We start from the raw sequence: 22,484 nt of genomic DNA, 5'->3' as shown, positions 1-22,484 counted from the left end.
AAAAATTTGTACACACGCATCGCGTGTGCATAGTCACTAGTACATCATTATGACTAGGGGTATTCAAACTTCGGATAAAACCGAAAAAACCGAAAGCCGAATTTTGTAATTCGGATATAAATATTAAAACCGAAGTTTATTTGGTTCGATTTCGGATTATATATGTCAAAACGAAAAATATGAAAAAACAGAAATTTCATTAAATTAATAATTTTTTTATATTTTTATTTTTAATATATTTAATTTGATATGATATTTAGTGAATGAAAAACATTTTGAATAATTTTTAGTTGATACACTAGTTTTATATTAAAAGTGTGATAAAAATTAGAGTTCAATCCCTAAAAAAATTTTATATTTTAATAATTTTTCCAAAATTAAAACCTAATTTTTACAAAAAATTTGATAAAAATCAGGGTTCCATCCATAAAAATTTGTAAATTTTAACCCTAATTATCACAAAAAATTTCATATAAACTAAAACAATCCATCACAGCCGCCGCCGCCGTCGTCTGATATTTTACTGATTCGGACAGAGTTCCAATTTACCTTGGAATACGATGGGTAAAATTAATCGGAGAATGACCTTGTACAGGTGCTCAAAAAAACAAAAGCTGGGAGAGAGTTTTGGATTGACAGAAGATGATGGAAGAAGGAAAACGCGCATTGCTGAATTCGATGATGCTTCTAGCTCTGAAAATGCCCAACTGGGAATTTCATCAGCATCTGTGGAGAGTGGTTCTGTTCTGTCAGGAATTCCATTACTTGCTCGTAGCACAGAGCCCAGACCCGGAGTTATCTTTGTTTTCGAGAAGGCTTCTTTGGTACTGGCGAAATTAAAAAATGTACGCAGTTAATCTTTTTCGAATCGCTTGATGGCCGAGTGTTCTTTTGTTTTGTACACGAGTATTGATCTGTTCTTTACCGTTGTTTCAGAACTATCAGATAATTAATCCGGATGAGCATGCTACTTTTATGAAGAAACACAACTTAAATCGAAGTGATTATAGACCTGATATCATTCATGAGGTAAATTGCTAATCCATATTTCAAGAAATCTAATATACAACTAATATTTTGTGTGACTCGTATATTTGTACTGAACTTAAACAGGTTCTTGTTCGTCTCTTGGACAGCCGTCTTAATTTGTGTGGTGGAATACAAGCTGTGTATGTTAAAACCATTCAAGGGCATCTTATCAAAATTGAACCCAATTTATGTGTTCCAAGAACGTTGAAGGGATTTTGTGCCATGATGTGTGAGTTTTATTAAGCAAACTCTTCTATGTATTTTGGTCTAGAGCTGTTTTTGTGTTTGCATTAGTTTTCATCGCCCCTTTCTTTCTATATATACTTGGCAGCCCAGTTGTTTCAGAATTTGAGCATCAAAGGTTCAGGTAGAGGTAAGTGTCGCAAGCTATTACAGGTGGTCAAAAACCCTGTGACCATGCACCTACCAGTTGGTTCACAGAAAATAGGTGAACAATAAAATTCAATTGGTCCAACTGATTTAATTTATCCATCAATGTTACAAACTTACAATAACAAAACATATAATGCTATGTTAGGGCTTTCCTCGACTTCTTCAAAAGCTGTGAATTTATTGAAGTATTTTGATAGCATTTGTAATGACAATGACCACCCTCTAGTTTTTGTGGTATGTTTTACTCATTTTTGGGAAATTGAATTTTTTGACTTGGCCTTCTTAGTTTACAGAGCTCTCATATCTGAACTTTGAAATTTTTTCTTAGATTGGTGCAATGGCTCATGGGAAGATTGATAATGAGTACACCGATGATTTTATAGCAGGTAGTTTCTTGCCTAATGTAACGTGCTTTGATTATTATTTATTGCAATGCTACACATTTAGTTTCTAGCCTGATATATCGACGTTCGATTATTTAATCATGTGTGGGTACACATTTAGTTTCTTGCCTAACCTACGACCTTCGATTAGTTTATTTTGCGTAGTAGGTACACCTTTAGTTTCTTGCCTAATGTAACGACCATCCATTATTTTATCTTGCATGGGTACACATTTATGCAGATTAAGTGTAGTTTTTTGTAACTGGTATTATAGACCATCACGAGTCATTACCTGATTACCAGTAACAATCAAAAACCCTGAAATTTCTGGCACACAACTTTAGGGATCCTATCATGAAATAATATGGTCTCACAAGCATCAAGATTTATTTTAGAACAAAGCATTGTTTTTCAATGTTTATTCCCTAAAGTTGGTCTTTGCTGGCTATAAATGATGCTAATTGAACATTACTTTATGCAATTCAGATGGTCTTCACTTATGATTTCCATTTACTAGACCCGTTTTATTGTCTCTTTCTCCTACCCTCATGATTCCTTTAGGTTACATTTGGATTAGTGGATTTGAACCAATGGATTTCGAATCCATTGCTTTGTTTGGGTACATCAATTTGATAATCAAATCCATTGCTCTGTTTGGGTTCATCATAGACAATGAATTTTAATTTCTAAACTAGATATTTTTTGAATTATTGTAGAGAATTTTATGTTCATCTCAATGTGGAGTCATTTCAAAGTCTTCTTTCAAGTACTTACTCAAATCCAAATCTTCCAAGCCAAATGCAATCTTAGAGTAATCAATTGGGCTTGCTTTTGAAAATCATATGTATAAAGATGATTCTTTCATGGCTTTCTTTCTTAACAAATGAGACTTGGCCAACTGAGTTCGAGAAGTTATTTTTATTTTACTTAAAGGCAGCCATCATAATTTAGGGTTCAATTGAATTGAGTCAAGCTCCAATAGCACTCTATTATAGCTCGACTAGGCAAAAAATAGTATGAACTCAAGCTCTATCAAATAGTGTCGATGGAGCTCAAGCAATTCTCAAGTTGCTAGAGCTTAATGTCACAAGCATTCTCCAATTTTGTGTATTCTGCACATATGTGTAGAGTTCCCTTGACAATAGAATCATGTGGAATAATTGAGTAGAATTATATATCTTAAGAGTCATAGTTATTAAAGACTCAAGGGCCTCGTGGAACCTATGGTAAAAGGTGCTACTCGAGGCTCGTGTCTCATCAAAGTAAGGTATGCTAGGCACAAATTGTAGATTAAAATATGCAAAGGAAATTTACTACAATATTGCATAAAAATATATTTCACATACTATTAAATAATTTAAATAAAAAATTCATTAGTAAATATATAGTGTAATTAAAAATAAACTTCATCTAAGTCAGCAAATCCCTCTTCGTCTTCCTTAACTTGCATCATAATCATCTCCATAAGTTTCTTATTTGTAACCTTTTGTATCTTAATCTCGGTTTCATCAAGATTGGTACCTTTCTCTTCATCATTAAGATGACAGGTAGTAGATCTTTTAGTTTCCTTTGTTATAGTTGTCATGACTTATTTTGAAGAAGACGAACCTCGAGATCTAAAACCATAAGCATCTTTACCAGCCTCATAAGCTCATGTAACTTCTCTCCAAAGTGCAATTGTCACGTCAAATATAAAATTATTTTCTTCATCACTATTGTCATTCAATCCCTCCAATCAGCCATGCATTACTATTATCTATCTCATCCAAAGAAATTATATTAATGGTGTCATATCGACACTGCGAAGCGATGTTATACTTTGTATAAACTAAATTATTCAATCTTTTTTGCTCTAATCCTTTTTTCTTTTGCAATGAAGCTACACATGATTGACAAAAATTTAATTTAATTTAATTTGAATTGAATATTATTATTGGAAATTTAACATACCTGTACTTGTATGTTCAATTATTTGAATTTTCAATTAGTTGTATATCTTAGACTTCATTCCAAAAGATAAAATAGGTTGCATCAAAAGAGATTGATTGATTTGGTTTATGTTAAGTCTAATAGGGCTTTAAGCCGTTGGTATGAGATGCGTTGTATTATCAATCCTATTTCTTTGGATGAGTAAATTATAGCAATGAATGGTTGATTGAGGGCGCATGAATGATAACAATGGTGAAAAAACTGATCTTGTATTTGGCTATGACAATTGGATTTAGAATGAGGCTGCACAAGCTTCTCGGGCGCAGTGAAAATGCTTATGGTTTAGATCTCAAAAAGCTTTGTCGGTCAAATATAGTAAAAAGACACAACTAGGAAAAATCTATTAAGCGCCATCTTATTGATGAAGATGAAGAAATCAATCTTGATGAAAGCATACATAGTTAGGGTGGTGGGCATGAACTGGTTGACAATGCATTTTACGATTTTTTCCCTTGTGTTTGCAGTATCTCGACTTCCTTTAAGCGCTGGTCTTTGCGTGAGACGTATATGTAATGCATTGGAGGGACAACTGAAGATTTTCTAAGGTATATATCTACAAGTCATGTTCTTTATGCATGAAAGTAATATGCTTAAGCAGGTTAAGCACAAATCAGGTGAGGAAATTTTGTTTAATTTGTTTTCAAATTCTAGGGAAGACGGACATATGTAGGTAGGTTAAATGGTTCTTTCTTTTGAAATATATTGTCATATATTTGACAACACGAAATTATTATTTCAAAATTGATGCCATTATTTATGTGAAATTATATTCAATTATGTTTCCAGAGAAATTAGAACTTGTATAATTCGTATTCTCTTGCATTGTGTTCTGTTTGGAAAATTTGGATTTAATGAAACGATTTAAAGCTAGACTCGTTTTTTCATCTGGGCTCCGAAGAACTCGACCTCCTCTTGGATGTAGTAGAAGTTGCAGCGGTTGACTATCGACATGAGAAATGAGTTGTTGCGTATTTTTCTCTTGCAAGCACACAATATCAAATTTTAATATGTGATAAGTAAAGTATCGTTCTCACGAAAAATGAAGTATTCAGAAATACGTAAGTATTGTAATTAAAAATAGTCTTTAACTTTATCTAGAAATTGAGAGACGAGTTTGGATCAACTAATGAAAATCAAACTAAAACTATGCAAGCTTTAAAATTGAGAATTAATAAGATAATGAATTCAGATGTTCGATTTCACTTTGTTGTTCGCTATGTAAGATTTATGTTGATGTCGATATTTTTAAATTCATCTTGTTTATTATCCAATTACATTATATTTCTCAAATGAATTTATCATCTAATATTGATTTCGATATTCTTGTCATAAACGTAACATCAGTCGATGGGTACATTCAATTGTTCTTTATATTCTTGTCATAAACGTGACATCAATAGATAGGTACATTCAATTGTTCTTTTCAGTGGCTTCAATGAAGTTATGTTTTCCGAACTATAAAAACATACGCAATGTATTTTCCTATGATTATAATTTAGATTCTCTCCAAGTAATATGGCACGATTATTTTATCAATCTATGACCAGAAATTGAAAACAATACATTCATTAGTTGAAAACATTAAAATTTCAAAACAATAAATAAATGAAGAAGAATTTAAATGTATAAATCAAACAGTTAAAAACATATTTTCGAATCAAGCTATGTCATCTCCTTATAAAATAAATTTAGTTCGTGAAAAAATAAGAGAATATGATATATCATCTATTTAAACTCCAGAGACCTTGTTGAAATAAAACTGTAAGACACGAGGCGATGATCCCTCGCCGACTCTGTGTCTCGGTTTTTTAGTTTCATCCGACAGGCGTTTGATCGCCGAACTTTCCGTCTTGGTTTTCCAACTTTCTTCGTTCATTCCGTTCCTCGATTTCTCTTCCCTTTTTTTCAATTATTTTCCATGCCCTTTTAGTCGACAGTATATGCATGCATGCATGCATGCATGCTGTCTAATCTCCTGCACCGATAAGAGTTTGATCTCATCTAGGCATTGCTATGTTCGTCTGGCTCATTCAACCTAAAATTCTAAGATAAAATCAAGGACGTAAGTGACGTAATCGTCCAATACTCAAAGCACAAGTCCTTTATATTTGATTCCCTAAAACAAATTAATGTTCAAAGAAAATTTTAACTAAAATAAAGATTGATTAGGTTCATTTCTTAATTTGTCCCTACTTTGAATATAATACATAAATGATTTATTATTTTTCTTCCTCATATAGCACGTGAACTTTTTATAATTTTTTTGCAAAAGGTTTTTTTTTTCTCAAATCAAGGAAAACGTGTTTTTATTATATAAAAAATGATAAATATCGACGTTTGATATTTTAATTTCTACATAACTGCATTTGTATAAGCATAAAAAAGGATGCATATCACTAGACCCATCAATGATCACATATACCAACACAACTGAATGACATGGATTATGAAGTGGATCTGTAACACGAAAATTTCATGCAATATGATCATAACTTGCCTATTTTCGGCTGGTCCTCCCTTAAACTTATTGAAATCAAACTTTAAATCATAATCAAACTGTAACTTAACTTGAAATGTATTTCTGCAGAAAATAAATTTACATAAGTTTAACTGAAATTTTGACATCTGAAAAACATTTAAAATAACAAATTCACATTAAAACTGAATTTCCGCAATTGACATAACACACATACGAGTTGTGTTCTCTTGAAATTATTTGGGTGGTAGTCTCTTAGTAAGCGGATCTGCAACCATGGAGTTTGTACCGATATGGTCAATAGACAACTTTCCATTCTCAATTCTTTCTTTAACAAATAATAACTCAATTTCAAGTTGTTTTGACTTCATCGAACTCTTGTTATTGGAATACATAACTACTTATTAATTGTTGCAATGTATTCTTAGTGGCCTTTCAATTCCATTAACAAAGTGCAGTCTCGTGACAAAATTTTGCAGCCATATTCCATGATTGTGCCTCTTAACATGCTACAAACTCAGCTGTTATGGTAGAAAAAGCTATAAGAGACTATTTAGAACTATTCCAAGAAATGGTATATCCAGCAAGGAGATAGATGTAACCTGACGTGTATTTCATACTATCTTGGCATCCAGCAAATTCAGAGTCAGTGTACCCAATGATCTCAAGTTGATTCAACCTCCGATATATGAGCTTGAAATCTTTAGTTCTCTGTAGGTACTGTAAATCTCTTTTGACTATTTTACAATGTTTCACTCCTAGATTACTTAAAAATCATCCCAACATTCTTATCACGTACGCAATATCTGGATGTGTACAAACCTAAGCATACGTCAGATTCCCCACTGTAGATGCATAGGGATTCTTCTGCATTTATTCTTCCTCAAAATCAATCTTGCGGCATTGTTTGAGACCAAATTTGTCTCGCTTAGCCACAGAGTTATCCGTTGGTTTATAGTCCTGCATCCCATATCGCATGAGAACTTTCTCGTTGTAGCCTTTCTGAGATCCAAGAATATCTCAAGAATGATTTAACTTTTGAGAGTTAGAAATTTTCATGGCGTGACAGAAGTTGATAGGATCATCCTCCATCAGTCCAGTGTCTGCCTCATGTTCTTGAAGAAATACAATGTAATCATCTGCAATTGCATTTCTCCGCTCTCTAGTGGATCTCTTTAATAGCATATGTTTTGGAGGTGTTTAAGTTTGTTCATCTGGAATAGGAGGATTTCTAATACTATCTTCCTGGATTGTGTCTCGGTCAAAGTGAGGAATGTGATCCTGATCAATCTCCAAGTCACTTGTGGGAATATTACATATTCTTCTTCGAAGACAATATCCCTTACTTTATCTCCCCTCGCAAACTCAACATCCTCAAAGAACCGGGGATTTCCTGACTCAAAAATCGACTTATTTGTGGGATCATAAAACTTGTACCATCTGGATCTTTAAGAGTATCCAATAAAATAACAATTGACCGTCCTTGAGTCCAGTTCATTTTCATTAGGCCTATAAGGCCTTGCCTCAGCTGGACATCCCCAAACGTTCAGATGCTTAAGAATAGACTTTTACCCGTCCAAAGTTCATAAAGTGTTTTGGTCGCTGCCTTAGTTGGAACGCTGTTAAGGATATCTTATTAATCATCGTTCTGTTCTTAATATAACACACTGTGTTAACTGCTTCTGCCCAAAACTTTTGAAAAATCCTAGAATCAGCAAGCATAGTTCTAGCCGCCTTTTTAAGAGTCTGGTTTCTGCATTCGGCTACACCATTTTGTGAGGTGTTCTTGCAGCTGAGAACTCATTTTGATTCCCAAAATTTCAAGAAACTGAGATAAGGTTTGGTTGACAAATTCAGTTCCGTGATCGGATCTTATTATGTCAATCCCAACTGATTTCTCATTTAAAAGTCTTTTGAACATTTTTATCAGTTGTGAAGCAGTTTGATCTTTTGATTTGAGAAAAATTACACAATTAAATCTTGAGAAGTCATCCACAATCACTAAAGTGTATTTCATTCTCCTTGAGATCATAACTGATATTGGACCAAACAAGTCCGTATTCATTAGTTCAAAGCATTGGGTAGAAGATTTACATCCTGTGTTTTTGAAAGATGATCTCACTTTCTTACCAAGCAGACATGCTGGATAAATTTTATCTTTTGAAAACTCAATATTTGGTAGACCAGTTACCAGTTCGTGTTTGCTCAGTTTCTTAGTGGCTTTGAAATTTAGGTGTTCCAACCTTTTATGTCATAACCAGTTCTTAGATTGATTCGAAGCGACAAGGCAAACTGGTTCATTGGGTTGATTGCTCCAACTCATTTTATATGTGTTACCACATATATTTCCGGTCATTAGGATATTACGAGTTGTATTTTTTATAGTGCATGTATGTCTAATGAATTCAACTGAATAGTTATGATCACATAATTGATTGATACTAATCAAATTATATTTTAAATTATCAACAAGTATAACATCATCAATAATAATGTTACTATGGATAAGCTTACCCTTACCCACGGTTCTACTTTGTGAAGCGTCTCCAAACTGATTTTAGGACCCGAATACTTGATCAGTTGTGATATTAAATTCGCATCTCCAGTAATGTGTCTTGAACATCCAATGTTTAATTACCAGACTGAGTCTTTGGTCAGTTTACCTTTAACCTACAATCATAAATAATAAATAAATTTGGTATGCAAATCTATTTGGGTCCTGAACTGATTAGTTCTCTGGGAACAGAGACTTGGATAAGTCGAACTGATCTACCAGTTGTTGTGTTCCAGATAACTTTACCAAATTTGTGTGTGACAGGTGTGTGGTGTGAAGATGTTACAACATGTATTTGTGCTATGTTAACCTTATTGTTCGTCTAGTAGCGTTTTTTAACATGCTTACAATTGTAATAGCCTTTTGCTGAGTTCTGTTTGCCATAACTGGACCGTTTGGGTGACTAGTTACTTGAATCACTTGATCTCTTAAGGCTATAACTAATTCTGTGCCATTTTTCCTTTTTCATATTTTTATTTGGCAGCTCAACCATCTTACTGAACTTAGGTTGTTTATGTATCATTACAGATTTAACAAAGTGAATACACTTCCCTTTGCTCATATTCAGTTTTGGCATTGTACCGCTAGTTGAGGGTCCATCTTGGCTAATGAAGCCAAATCAATTTTATCCCCAAATGGTTTCTGTGACCCTTGCATTTCAATCAACGTGACTGATGACTTATTCCAAGCTATAATCACGTCATTCAGTCTGGAGTGTTCTGATCTCAAATGCTGAATCAAATATTGACTTTCATCCTTTTCAGATATTAGCTTAGCAATCTCCTCTTTGACATTTAAGCTTTCAACTGATTTTAAACTATCAGTTGTGTCGTTTGAAGGATCAATTTGCCTAGCCTTAGCTTCCTCAAAGGAGATAGCCAACTTGTGTTACTCATTGACCATATCTTGCAGTGTGAAAATGATTTATTCTCGTGTAAAGTCAATAGAGCTAAAGTCAAATACCTAATCGTTGCAAGATTTCAGCTCTGCATCATTAGCCATGAGGCATTTCTGCTTGAGCTCTAAGTTTCTGATTCTTTGCTGTCAGTTTCAGCCTGTTTTGACTTGTTCTCTTCAGCTAACAAGGCTTCCTGCTTTCTTCTAAATGACTTTTTCTCATCCTTGAATCTTTTTCTGTGCTCGACAGACTTCTTACCCTTTTCAACTGATCTCTTGCTGTTTTTTTTTTGTTTTCGACAATCAGCAATGAAGTGACCAAATTTTCCGCAGTTAAAACATGCATTTGATTCCTCTTTTGATTCATTCCTATGATAGTTTCATTGGAAGGAACCTTGATTCTTCTCATGAATTTTTCGAATTTAATTATGAACAATGACATTGCGTCATTGCTCAGTTGTTCAGATAATTTCTCAACTGAAACTGTTGGTTCCAGTTTCAGTGTGCTTAAGGCAGTTGTAACTGATGGGACTAATGGTTTGCCCTCCCTTGTTTATGTTTCGAATTCATAGGATTTTAAATCTGCAAAAATATCATATAGTTCTACCTTGTTCAAGTCTTTTGATTCTCTCATAGCCAAATTTTTGACATCTTATTCTTTGGGAATGAAAAACATTACTTTTAGAGAAATCTCTTTGTTGAATGCACCTTTCCTAGTGCATTCAGTTTATTCATGATGCAACTTACTCTTTCATCGAATTCATTCATTGATTCTCCAGCTTTCATTTTGATATTATCGAAATTCTGAACAGTAACTGAAAGTTTGTTCTCATTAGTCTTCTCGTTACCTTCACACAACTAAATCGGTTTCTCCCTAATTTCTTGAGCTAATTTACACATTTTTATTTTGCTGAAAGTGTTTTTATTCAACATCTTGTACATAATGTCCTTGGAAATATTGTCCAAGTTTGCCATTCTTTTATCTTCTGTGGTCCACTCATCTCATGGTTAGAGCAACAAGTGTGTTTGCTTTCATAATTTTCATGGTTTCTTTAGTTATCGTGTTTCATATGTCATCGTTCTATGCAGCTAAACAATCAACACCTTCGAAACATATGCATTCTAAGATAAATCAATAAAGCCTAAAATATTTCTAGAATAATAAAACTTATCATGTGCAAATGATTTTGTGAAAATTTCAGCTACCTGTTTTTCAGTTGAGTTATATTCAAGTATAATATTATTTTTCAACACATGATCTCGAATAAAATAATTCCGAATATCGATATGCGTCATCCGAGAGTGCAAACTGGATTATATGTGATCGCGATTGCAATTGTGTTGTTACAGAAGATTGGTGACTATGTTAAAATAATTCTATAGCTTTAAGTTGTTATTGAATCAACAACACCTGAGCACAACAGCTAGGTATTCTAATTCAATAGTTGACGTGTGATGCCCATTTCTTGCTAAACCAATATATCAGTAGGTCTTCTAGAAATTGACAAGTTCCATTCGTACAATTTCGGTCCAATTTGCATCCTGCATAGTCTGCATCTGAATAACCAACTAAATTGAAAGATGTGTCCTTAGGATCCAAGGTCCTACACGTTGAGTTCCCTTCAAATATTTCAAATGCTTTTAATTAGCAGCTAAAAAATGTGATTGCTTAAGATCATACTGAAAACGAGCACAAATACTTATTGCAAACATAATATCAGGTCGTCATGCATTTAGGTATAATAATGAACCTATGAAATCTCGGTACATTGTTATCTCGACTGATATTCCTCATTCGTCTTTTCAATCTTAACTGTTGAGCTCATAAGAGTAGCTGCAATAGAGCAAGTCTGTTAGAATCAAAGTTTCGGAGTTTGACAAATAAAGTTTTGAAGTTTGCAGAACTGATCTACTCAACTGAAGTAATTCGAACTGAAACTACCTAAACTGAAGTTGCCCAAATTGAAATTAATGAGTTAAATAATCGGAGGCAATCGAACTGATCAAAGCTAACTGAATCTGTAAAGACAACTGAACTATCAGTCGTAACTGATCAGTTATGCAATCAGTTCTACTGATCGCTTATATTTTGAACTGTTAATCAGTTTGACACGTTGTCAGCTAAGCTCAGCTACCAACTGCAAAATCGTATGCAGCAAACTGCAACTAACAGAATGAGCGCTGCATAGCAGATTGCCACATTGTACTATTGTAATAAGAATTTTGACACACTCAGAAAGGACAAATCAACGGACATTTAATGCATTCAATGTTACCATTGAAACAAAGCCTATAAATAGCAAAGGAGTTAAGCTGAGAGCAAGAACGTTTGGATCATTACTCTGATTGATTTTAGATTTTGAAGAATTCAGCTATACACGATCAGTATATACATGCACAAGTATATAAATGACTTAATTTCGCTTTTTCCAAGTCCAAATACGACTCTCGAGATGGAGTAATCAAAGAGGAGCCAATGTTTCGCCAAATATATGAACATCCCTGGGCTCGAACTGCACATTGTTCTCGTCATAAAATGCTTCATTCTTGAAATCAACCACCATATTTTGCCACTTCTCAACGAAATTGTAAAGGTACATGGTACATCAAAGTGCAAGTCTCCTCCCCATCTCCCCTGATGTAACTCGATACACGAGTTCTGCCCGGAAGTGGACCAAATCTATCGACAAACTTCACTGCCCACCCTGAATAGTCTTCCTCCAACTCGAGCACCGCAATTGATTTGTCACCCATGTTGGACATTATAATGAAATGTTGCAAACGCCCGTTTGATTCTCTGAGTTGGCAACGACAGGCTGCGCCGCCCCCACGCTCAGGATTCTCAGGCCATGGTATATGAACATGTGGTAACGTTCCAATCATATTTTTATTTATATCAAAATACAAATGAGAACTTGGAAAGTTCTCCCAATGAATCATATTGTTCCAGTGAACTCCACGGGAGAAGTTCACTTGTATATAAGCTGTGAATGACTCGATACATAGCTTCCAAGTACGTGTCTCTGAGTCATAGACCTCGATCTGAGAAATACGAGAACCTGAGGAAGATGACTTTCTGGCAGCCCGGATGCAAACAACCTTGTAAAATGGGGTGATTTTGAAGGATCAAAAGCAAGGTTAATCCCCATAACGGTAGGAAAACCGTTGTTAGCAGTAAGAAGTATCTTCCTAGATTCTCTGGTGGTGGGATTGTAAATATAGTAATCCTTTCAGGGTAGATCATCACATTGCAGCAGTAGCAGGCCATTGCAAGAGCTCAAGATTTTGGGATTGGGAAGAGGTATATGATAAGGTATGAGTTTTGCAGCTCTGTGGAGAATGGGATGAAAGTAAAACAAGTACTGTGATGCACGACCAGTTTGCAAGAGAAGAGAGGGTTGAGGTTTCGGGTGGCGAAGAGCGTGGAGACGAGAAAAATGAAGAGTGGAGATTAGGGAGAGCCATAGTTTGCACACAGATTTATATCTGATCAGGGATTTTGCGGGCAGCCGGAGGAGGATTTCAATCCAAACGTCCTGGTTCCATGCCACTTTGCCGCTGGTGTTATGACAATCCCTCTGCCTAGTACTCATTTTTCAATTCAGGCAAGTGAGTAGCAATATGAAATCCAAGTTCTTTTCAAGATTGTATTGAGAAAACATACAAAAGAAGCGATATTTACAAGATAGAACATGACAAGAAAAGGCTGTATAGTTGCCACCAATGTAAGTATATGTCTCAACAAAAGGAATGTAATTGTCTTTTGCTAACAGCCAAATTATTTTTGGGAGGAGCTCTTCTTTTTTTCTTTCCTTTTTTTCCTTTTTTTCAATAGGATTAAAGTGTAAATTCAAAATAACCAACCCATTTTAACCACAAAAAAGTGTCTTGAGATATTTTTTATTTATTATTATGGAATTTTCATGCTGCCATAGAGTGGCCATTTCCCCCTTTTTATTTTTCTATTTTCTCTTTTTCTATGAAGCACAAGTTCTCATTACTTGTTTTCGTTGATTCATAAAAAAAAAAAAAAAAGAAAAAGAAAAAAGAAAAGTTTTTTCATTGGAGTATGAAATTTGGATAAATGGTTTTGAATGAGTGTATATTATTCCAAAAGGTGAAATCGCTCACCCCGGGCGCCCCTCACACAAAAGATAGCCTTTATGCTATCTGCGAAATAACGAAAAAATAAAATGAGCTCCAAATTGGTGGATTATTATTATTATTATTATTATTATTATTTCCCAAGAGATTGTTATATCGTCATAACAATAATGACGGGGATACAATAGCAAAAGTACTTTAGATCAGATTAGTTCGGCTTGAGCTGAATGCTCACCATAAGAATAAGATTGAAAATGTTTCTTGGAACGGTATTTCAGCTGGAAATGAGATGCAGTGAATAATGACGAATAAATTACACAAGATTTTATTAATAAGCATTCAAATCTGTAGAACAAGTTACTGGAGAAGCAAAAAACAAGTTCTATTTGAACTCATAACTTTACAGATAAATGGCCCCAAAATCCATGTCTTGTAACATTAATGCATGACTTACCTTCTGGCCGAAGCAGGGCCCTCTTTACAAATTAAACTCTATAGCTCGTAATCTAGAATCATCATGATTTGAATACCTATATTGATATACAAGCCTAATAAAATTGTCTACACATTTCACAACCTGTAACTTCGGGCACTGTTTCCAGATCAAATCAAGAACAACGAGGCTCAACTTGCTGTTCTTCGGTTGTGATAGAACTGCAAGTATCAGTGGATTCACATTGTTTGGCAAGAAAATATGGAGCAGTCCAGAACATCCAATTTGCTGATTAAGCTGATTTGCTGATTAAGCTGATGATGGTGCCTTATCGAGTAGACACACAGCAATCAGTTTAGTGATTCCAGATTCCTCGACGTACTGCATATGTAAACACAGAACAGATTGCATATCCCGAGGATCAAATTACCATGCCCAAGTGTATTCGAGTGTGTTTTAAAATACACTTGAGAGGGTTAATTTTATAAAATAAGTTTGGCCATTGTTATTTTGCTAACCTTTTTTTCCCGGCGTTGATATGTAAGTTGTATGAGCAGGTCAGTATGCATTGCATGTCCCTTGCCATTCTTTCACCCCATCTGTGCCCCGGTTTTGTCTATTTCTTTCAATTTAAAGTTGATATCATCCACTAGTAACTTGGTTCTAGGTTCTGGCACCATTCCCTTTAGCATCATTTCATTAAAATATTTGAGTGCATTCCTGATCCTTCCATTATAATATAGTCCATGAATCAGGATCGTGTAGGATCGATTATCAGGTCCCGTTCTGCTATTCTCCATCTCATCCCAAATCTTTTTCACCCTCGCTTCATTTCCCCATTTCATAAACAACCTCAAGATCAAGTTGTAAGTATCTGCAAGCAGCTTGCATCCATTCTTCTCCATCATCTCCAAAATCTTATCTACTTCCTCTGGAGTCTTTGCAGAACTTATCAAATAATTATACGTCAAAGCATTTGGTAAACAACTCTCTCCCATTGCTTCCATCTCATTCAACAGCTCATGAACTTTTTCCATCCGCTGAATCTTGCACAAATGTTTGATAAGCGTATTATAAGTAGATGTATTTGGTGTGCAACCCTTTAAACTCATCTCGCTAAAAATCTGAAGAGCCTCTGGAACCCTCTTCTTGAAACACAATCCATCCATAACACAGTTGCAAATAGCTGCATCTGGTGCACAGCCCTTCTCCCACATTGTCTGGAGCAACTTCTTCGCTGTGCTGATTTTTCCGGACTTGCTCAATGAATTGATGAAATTCCCATAAGTAAATTTATCCGGCTTGGAGTTTGATGCCAAAATATCCTTCCAGAACCTCTTCGCATCACGTAAACTACCCAACACACACCATCCATTTAAAATAATGTTCCAAGTCTTAATATCATCCCTAAATTCACTTTTCTTATTGCGGAATAATACCTCAGCTTCCTCCACATGCTTATGCCGACACAGTGACAGCAGAAGTGTTTGAAATGCAACTAAGTCACGCTCAAGGCCAAATCCTTCAATCTTGTGGAAAAATCCAATTGCTTCATCGACTTTATGGGCTCCGGAAAGTCTACTTACCATAATAGCAAAAGTACGTTGATCAATCAAATTCCTTCCCCTTGACATTTCATCAAACACTTGAAAAAATTCGTCAAATTGTTTCATTCGCCCAAGAATATCAAGGATTTCATTGTAGATGCAAGTGTCAGGAAAAAACCCACTTGAATTCCTGACTTTACAAACCCATTTGAAGAAAATGTGTGCCGGCCTCCATTCAGATCGATATCTTCTTAGGACATTGAGAACCAAATCTTTGGATAAGGATACACAGCATTGGTTGAGACATTGCTCCACTTCTTCCAAAGACTTGTGTGAAGGAAGCTTAAGAACGGTTTGAAACCTGAGAGCCTCATCATTAGTGAAGTTTCCACATAGGTCTTGCTGAGATGAATTTGTGGGTTTGTGATCAGTCGTAAAATCACATGAATTAATTTGATGGTAATGTTGGACAAGTACTGAAGAAAAAAGGAATTTTGGAGAAATAAATGGTTTGTTTACGGCATGAACTGCATGAGGACGTTTTAGTAAACAATGAAGGTGCCCGGATAATTTTGCCAATCGCCTGAATGAGAAATTCATATTGAAAGTTGAAGATGAAGCTTGCCAGTTGAAAAAAACACTCAGTAAAGGTATATCTGCATTGACTGCAATTAGATTTCACCAACTGAGGTAAATCTTCAAGCGTAGATCATGCAGTGCTAGCGGCGCATGCAACGGTGTCAATGGTTGCGGTGGCTTGGGAGCTTCAATGGTTGCTGCGGAGAGGATTGGTGACCACAGTCAAATTACAGGGTTGTCTTTGTTTTTCTCTATTTTTTGTAAAGAATCAATCTAAAAAAATATATATCAGTTTTATTTTCTTTTTTTCTTATTTTTCCCTGAACCCATCAAATCCCTAGGATGTCTTTCCACATCAAACAAAACAGTTAAGACAAAGTAACGTTTTCAAGTCAACAATGAACATTTTCCAGCTAAGCATAAATACGATTCATTATCTATCAATATAGCGTGTTGATTTACAAAAGAAAGCCAAGGAATGCATTCAACAAACAAGATTTTCATCATGTAAGACAGTCATCTAGCAATGACACGTGCCCTAATATTCTTAATCAAGAAACTGAACAAGATACACACGAATTCAATATTCTGATAGGTTTATGAGCAAGTAACTAAAGCATCTTTTTTAAGTAAAAATTTTGTGGAGAGTGGAGACCGATACCGGTTGAATTATCTCATGACAAGAGCTATGAGTGAACTATGTCAATTGTCCTCTCTGAAAAACACCATATATAATTAGACTGCCACCAAATATACTTATTTTCAAAGGTCTGAAGTAGAAAAAACTAGGCAAACTATCTTGATTAGCAAAAGTAACTTTCTCAATTCCTGTGACAACCATTTCTTACTCACCCTTAGCGAGCCTTCCTACATATTATCTTTCATTATTTACCATTCCATCCTCGGGCGAGGATTGAAAAGAGAAAGAGAGATTTCCGGTAGAAAAGAGGAGGAAGGGTCTCCGGCCTGTAAAGCTCATGAATCGAGCACTTTTAGGCAAGTGGTTATGGATATTTTGAGAGGAGAGGGATAGGCTCGAGTCTTCGAATTCATTAGGTAGAAGTTTCGCACCTTTATACTTCACATACTTTTCATTTTGAAAAGGAACTACAGCCAGCCTCAGTTCCATACTTTTTTGATTTGGACAAGAAAGAACCAAAAAAATCCCTAGAAACGGCTTTTTCAGAATTCTATCATTCCTACTCTATCCAATCCAACCTAGCTTTAGGCTAAAGCCGTGGCCTAGTCAACCGTGAGAGCCATCTATTTGACTAAGATACTCCGGATCCCCCATACCTTCATATCCAAGCTGGGAATCTGGACCTTCGGATTCACAGAATAGCGCAGATAGTATTTTCCGTAATCCGCCTATTCCCTCTCTCCGGCTATGTATTCGTCTGATTATCTCATGACAAGAGCTATGAGGAAACTATGTCAATTTTCCTCAAGTGAAAAACACCATATATAATTAGACTGCCACCAAATATAGTTATTTTCTCAGGTCTGAAGTAGAAAAAACTGGGCAAACTTTCTTGATTAGCAAAAGTACAGAAAAAGTACCAACTTTCTCAATTTCTGTGACAACCATTTGTATCACTATCTTCCTTGACCTTCTGTGTTTAACCCATTCTCATATTCCGAGAACAAAAGTAAAAAAACAAATCTTTCATTCAAATTTTCGGTGAGTAAAACACGAAATCCGAACGATTACTCACTATGATGAGAAGGATGGAGAGGAACGGTCAATTGCTTGAAGTTATCTAGCAGGTAAACACAGTAACAAAGCAGCCCCCAACACCATCCCGTGGGATATCATGCCTTCCTTTGGCGCAAGATCAGTGGAATTTTAAGGATCATGTAATTGTCTACCAGCCATACCAATCTTTACCGTAGAAAACACAAGGCGACCAAATCAATATATGAGGTTTATGATTCGCCACAAAGCAATAAAAATTGAACGGAATCCAGGTTAAGGGATGAAATGAAGTAACCCAATAACGTGCACACGAGCTTCAAGCTTAGACGTAAAAGAAATAAGAGAATGATCAAAGAAACATATCAACAAACACAAAGAGCGAGGATGGAAGCATATTCGTCACAAAAGCTAACAAAACCTGGAAACGAGCTGAGTTCCAAGCTATCTTCAAGAAAAATGGCTTCTTTCTACACAGGAAATCCCTCCATTTGTACAAATGGCAATGGACAGGCTACCTCCAAATCGGTGGGCACGAACTCTCGGCGGGAGCTTGTGCGTGTGTGATGCAATAACCATGAAGCTCTGAGCGTTCGACACAGTATCGTGGGGTTTGGTTGGGTTTCGGGTCAACTCGCGAATTTTTTTTTTTTTTTTTTCAACTTGAACTCGAAGCAATCCGAAAATCCCAACTTGAACACGAACTTGTATAACTCGACTCAACTCGTCTAACCCGCCTAACCTGAATTTTATTAATTTTTTTTAAATTTTTTTAAAAAAATTCAAAAAAATAAAAAATAATAATAATATTTTAATTTAAACACATAATAACAAATGAAAGTTTAATCGTAGAAAATTAAAAGTATTTTACTAAATCAAATAAAAAATTGTTAAAAAATAAAAATATGCAAAATAAATATTAAATGATGAAAATTTATCATATAAATATACAATAAGTTTTGGTCAAACATACCATATATAAAAATATAGGTAATATTTTCAAAGTAAAAGTCTGCGGGTCAACCCGACCCAACCCGAAACCCGCGTAACATGACACTGACCTGAATCCACCCAACCCGAACCCAACCCGAACCTGATTTTGTTCGTGTTGGGTCGTGTCGGGTTGACGGGTCATATCACATAAGAATGTCCCGCGTTTTCCAAAATTTATAAAAATAATTTTTTTTTTATTTGAGAAATGATAATTAAATATCAACATAAATTATCATATATAAATTGTTATATATAGTTATAGGTACATAATTGATTTTTTCTTTTATGCATAAACACAAACATCCTATATAACCAGAGGTGTTTAGTTGAAATAATAAATCGGTCAAATCTCTCTTCGTTTCTCTCTTTTTCTACTATTAAATTATAGCACGTTATCGGCACAAGTGTTCTCCATAATAAAACTCATAAACAATTTCATTCTTAATCTTTGTATGGATATTCTAGAAGAAACAAAATATTTACGTTACATATTGAGGTTCTTGAAATAGCACAAATTTTAATTTTATGTTAATACTTCTAGTTTTATACCGATGCTTCTGAAATATCACAATATTTAGATTTAATATTGATGCTTTTGTAGTAGCGTATATTAGATTTTATGTTAATATTTTTGTTCATTATTTATTAATGCTCTTGAATTAAAACAATTTTTAAATTTAATATTTATTATCTCGAAATAGCACAAATTCTAGATTGATATTGATACTCGTGAAGAAGGACAACTTTTATTTATATTGATGCTCATGAAATAACACATTAATTTATTTTGATAATCTTGATATATCTACAAATTAATATAAATGTCTAAAATTTATCAATATTTTCAAAAAATATTAATCCAAGATCAGAAGTTAGTCATTATTCTTGAAGAATATTGATCTTCCAAGATTTGTCAAAATTCTTTTGATATAAGATTTGTCAAGAATCTAAAGTTTGTCAATATTCATGAAGAATTTTTATTAAATGAAAATTAGAATTACATTTGCTTTTATACTTATATACAGTAGTGAATTATTTCTATAATTAGTGTTGAATACAGTAGTGAATTATTTCTATAATTAGTGTTGAATACACTTCAATAATAAATACATGTCACATATGTAAAATTATATTTTGATCGATATGAATTAATCTCCATGATTTTTTGAGATCCGACTCGTAAGTAGTCACAAAAAATTTATCTTTTTTATTTTTATTTTAGATTATAGAAAGATTATGATAAATTAAATATTTTTTGGATAATAATAAATATTTGATTAATTCATTACTATGGTAACATAGCTAGATGTGAGTAAATACGATTTTTTGGTATAATTTTCTAACTATAAGTTTATAATCAATTTCTTAAATTACGAATAAATCTTTAAATATAAATTGTCTTATTTCAATCTTAATATTACATATGACAACAAATCATGCATTAACATTTCTCACGTTTTCTATAAATATCGTTATACTAATTATTTTTTATTTGTTTTATATAATGGTTGTCACGGCTAATATCATCAAACTTGATTTTGAAACACATGATTTAACGGGAAAAAGCTACTTTTCATTGATTTGGGAGCTGAAATTCATCTTGTCTCTAAGAATATGGGAGACACGATAAAAGAAGAAAACAAAGAATCCCTGGAAGACCGTGCAAAAAAACTTATTTTTATTTATCGCCATCTCGATTATCGATAGAAAGTTGAATATCTCACTGTAAAAGAGACACAAGAACTTTGGAAAAATTTGAAAGAAAAGTTTGACCATCAAAAAACTGAAATTGTCCCAAAATCCTGTTATGAATGGATTCATCTTAGCCTTCAAGATTACAAATATGTGAACGATTTCAAGATTAGTTCCAATCTCAAACTTTGTGGAGACAGGTATTACTGATCAAAATTTTCTAGAAAAAACTTTATCAACTTTTCATGCATCAAATGAGCTCCTACAGCAATATCTTAAGTGTGAATTCAAAAAATACTCTGATCTTATCTCATACCTACTAGTTGTTGAACAAAATAACGAGTTACTCAAAAAAAAAAAATCACCAATTGCGCCCAAATAGCTCTACACCAATTTCTAAAGCAATTGGAATGACATTCCCTAAATTGAATGCTAACTCAACTCAAAATCATGAAAATGGTAGAGCTGAAGGAAAAATTATCAATAACAATATAAGAAGAATACGATCAATAGATCAAGTGGTTGTTGATCTAAAATGGATTACCACAATCAATGGATCAAGTGGTCATTGGAGATTAACGACCATCAACTGGTCATTGATCAATCCGACAAGTTTGAAAGGGTTTGAACTGCTAGGTCGTCATTTATCTGAAATGTTTTTTAAAAAATGGCCACAAATATTTGAACCGCTGGCCATGGGTCGTCCCTTATTTGATTTTTTTAAAAGAACGACCACAATTTTGTGATTGTTGAAGATCAACGGTCATGATGACGTGACCGCTATGAAATGGTCGACCCAGACCCAGATCAGAGGGTAGACCGTTAGATTTTTTTTAAAAAAAAATTCGAATTCAACACTATAAATACTCCCACTCCTTTAATTTTTTTCCACACAATTCTTTTACATTTCTCAATCTCTCATTCTCAATTCAATCTTTATTTATCCATTCTCAAAATATCAATTGTCAATTTTGTCAATTGTTCATTTATTTTCCTAATTACTTCAATTTTATTTTTATACAAATGGCTGGTTCAAGTCGTAATAATGAGGGCAAGGGAAAGAACATCATGCCCGAGTTTGAGGATCACGATTTTCCTTCATTCAATGTTGACAGATATGATCTTGATTTTTCTGATAAAGAGGAACATGAAGAACAAAAGGTCGTCAAAAATCAATTATGTTGACGATGTGTTGCTCAATTCCAAGTCAATAAAGTATGGTAATAAAACATATTATTCATACATAATTATAGAAAGTCAATTATGCTGATGATGACAGAGCAACATTTACTCGGTTGGATGTGGATTTAAGCTCCTTACAAATGAAAGTGAAAATTTTGGAGATGGACCAACAATTATTCATACATTTTGACTCCAAAAGAAAGAAGAATTCCAATGACTCTCTCAAAAATCAACAAGTTCAAAAGGGTTCTTCGGTACAAGTCTAGCAGGAGTCAAGCCAAGGTGGACCATCATCCCGTTTGGCTGAGCGAGCAGTTGACTCAACTGAACCGACAATCAGTTTAGCAGCAGAAGTTCAACTGACAATTGCACCAGCTGAGGACATGTCTTTACTAAATTGTGATGAGAACCTCAATACTTTAACTGCAAATATTACAGAGGTTTTTGAAAATGACGATAAGATAATTGACACAACATTTATGATAAATGAATAACCAAATTTGGAAGCTTCAGTTTAGATCAAGAGAATCAGATGGCAGT

At 34.2% G+C, this 22,484-nt stretch overlaps 2 protein-coding genes and 1 pseudogene across 5 annotated transcripts; 1 reads left to right on the top strand and 2 right to left on the bottom strand.

Moving 5' to 3' along the window:
• The first annotated feature begins 511 nt into the window (after positions 1–511).
• On the top strand, positions 512–4,571 carry LOC140830845 (uncharacterized). The gene is made up of 7 exons (XM_073194366.1): positions 512–845; positions 937–1,029; positions 1,114–1,258; positions 1,361–1,477; positions 1,568–1,656; positions 1,751–1,808; positions 4,259–4,571. Exons 1-7 carry the CDS (start codon positions 561–563, stop codon positions 4,336–4,338), a joined length of 867 nt encoding a protein of 288 aa, XP_073050467.1. The 5' UTR covers positions 512–560; the 3' UTR covers positions 4,339–4,571.
• A 7,546-nt stretch (positions 4,572–12,117) lies between these two features.
• On the bottom strand, positions 12,118–13,654 carry LOC140829760 (F-box protein At5g07610-like; annotated as a pseudogene).
• Positions 13,655–14,124: 470 nt separating this feature from the next.
• On the bottom strand, positions 14,125–18,675 carry LOC140830844 (putative pentatricopeptide repeat-containing protein At3g15200). Of its 4 annotated transcripts, none has more exons than XM_073194361.1 (3): positions 18,494–18,675; positions 18,100–18,266; positions 14,125–16,581 (listed from the first exon to the last, which is right to left on the bottom strand). In XM_073194361.1, exon 3 carries the CDS (start codon positions 16,403–16,405, stop codon positions 14,849–14,851), a length of 1,557 nt encoding a protein of 518 aa, XP_073050462.1. In that variant the 5' UTR covers positions 16,406–16,581; positions 18,100–18,266; positions 18,494–18,675; the 3' UTR covers positions 14,125–14,848. The 4 variants fall into 4 exon arrangements, with proteins under 4 accessions (XP_073050462.1, XP_073050465.1, XP_073050463.1 ...); XM_073194364.1 differs by having other exon boundaries at positions 18,499–18,675; XM_073194362.1 differs by having other exon boundaries at positions 14,125–18,266.
• Between the last annotated feature and the right edge of the window lie 3,809 nt (positions 18,676–22,484).

Source organism: Primulina eburnea, chromosome 4 (genome assembly GCF_022965805.1).
Source record: "Primulina eburnea isolate SZY01 chromosome 4, ASM2296580v1, whole genome shotgun sequence".
NCBI lineage: Eukaryota > Viridiplantae > Streptophyta > Magnoliopsida > Lamiales > Gesneriaceae > Primulina > Primulina eburnea.
This window is presented reverse-complemented; position numbering and strand designations above follow the sequence as displayed.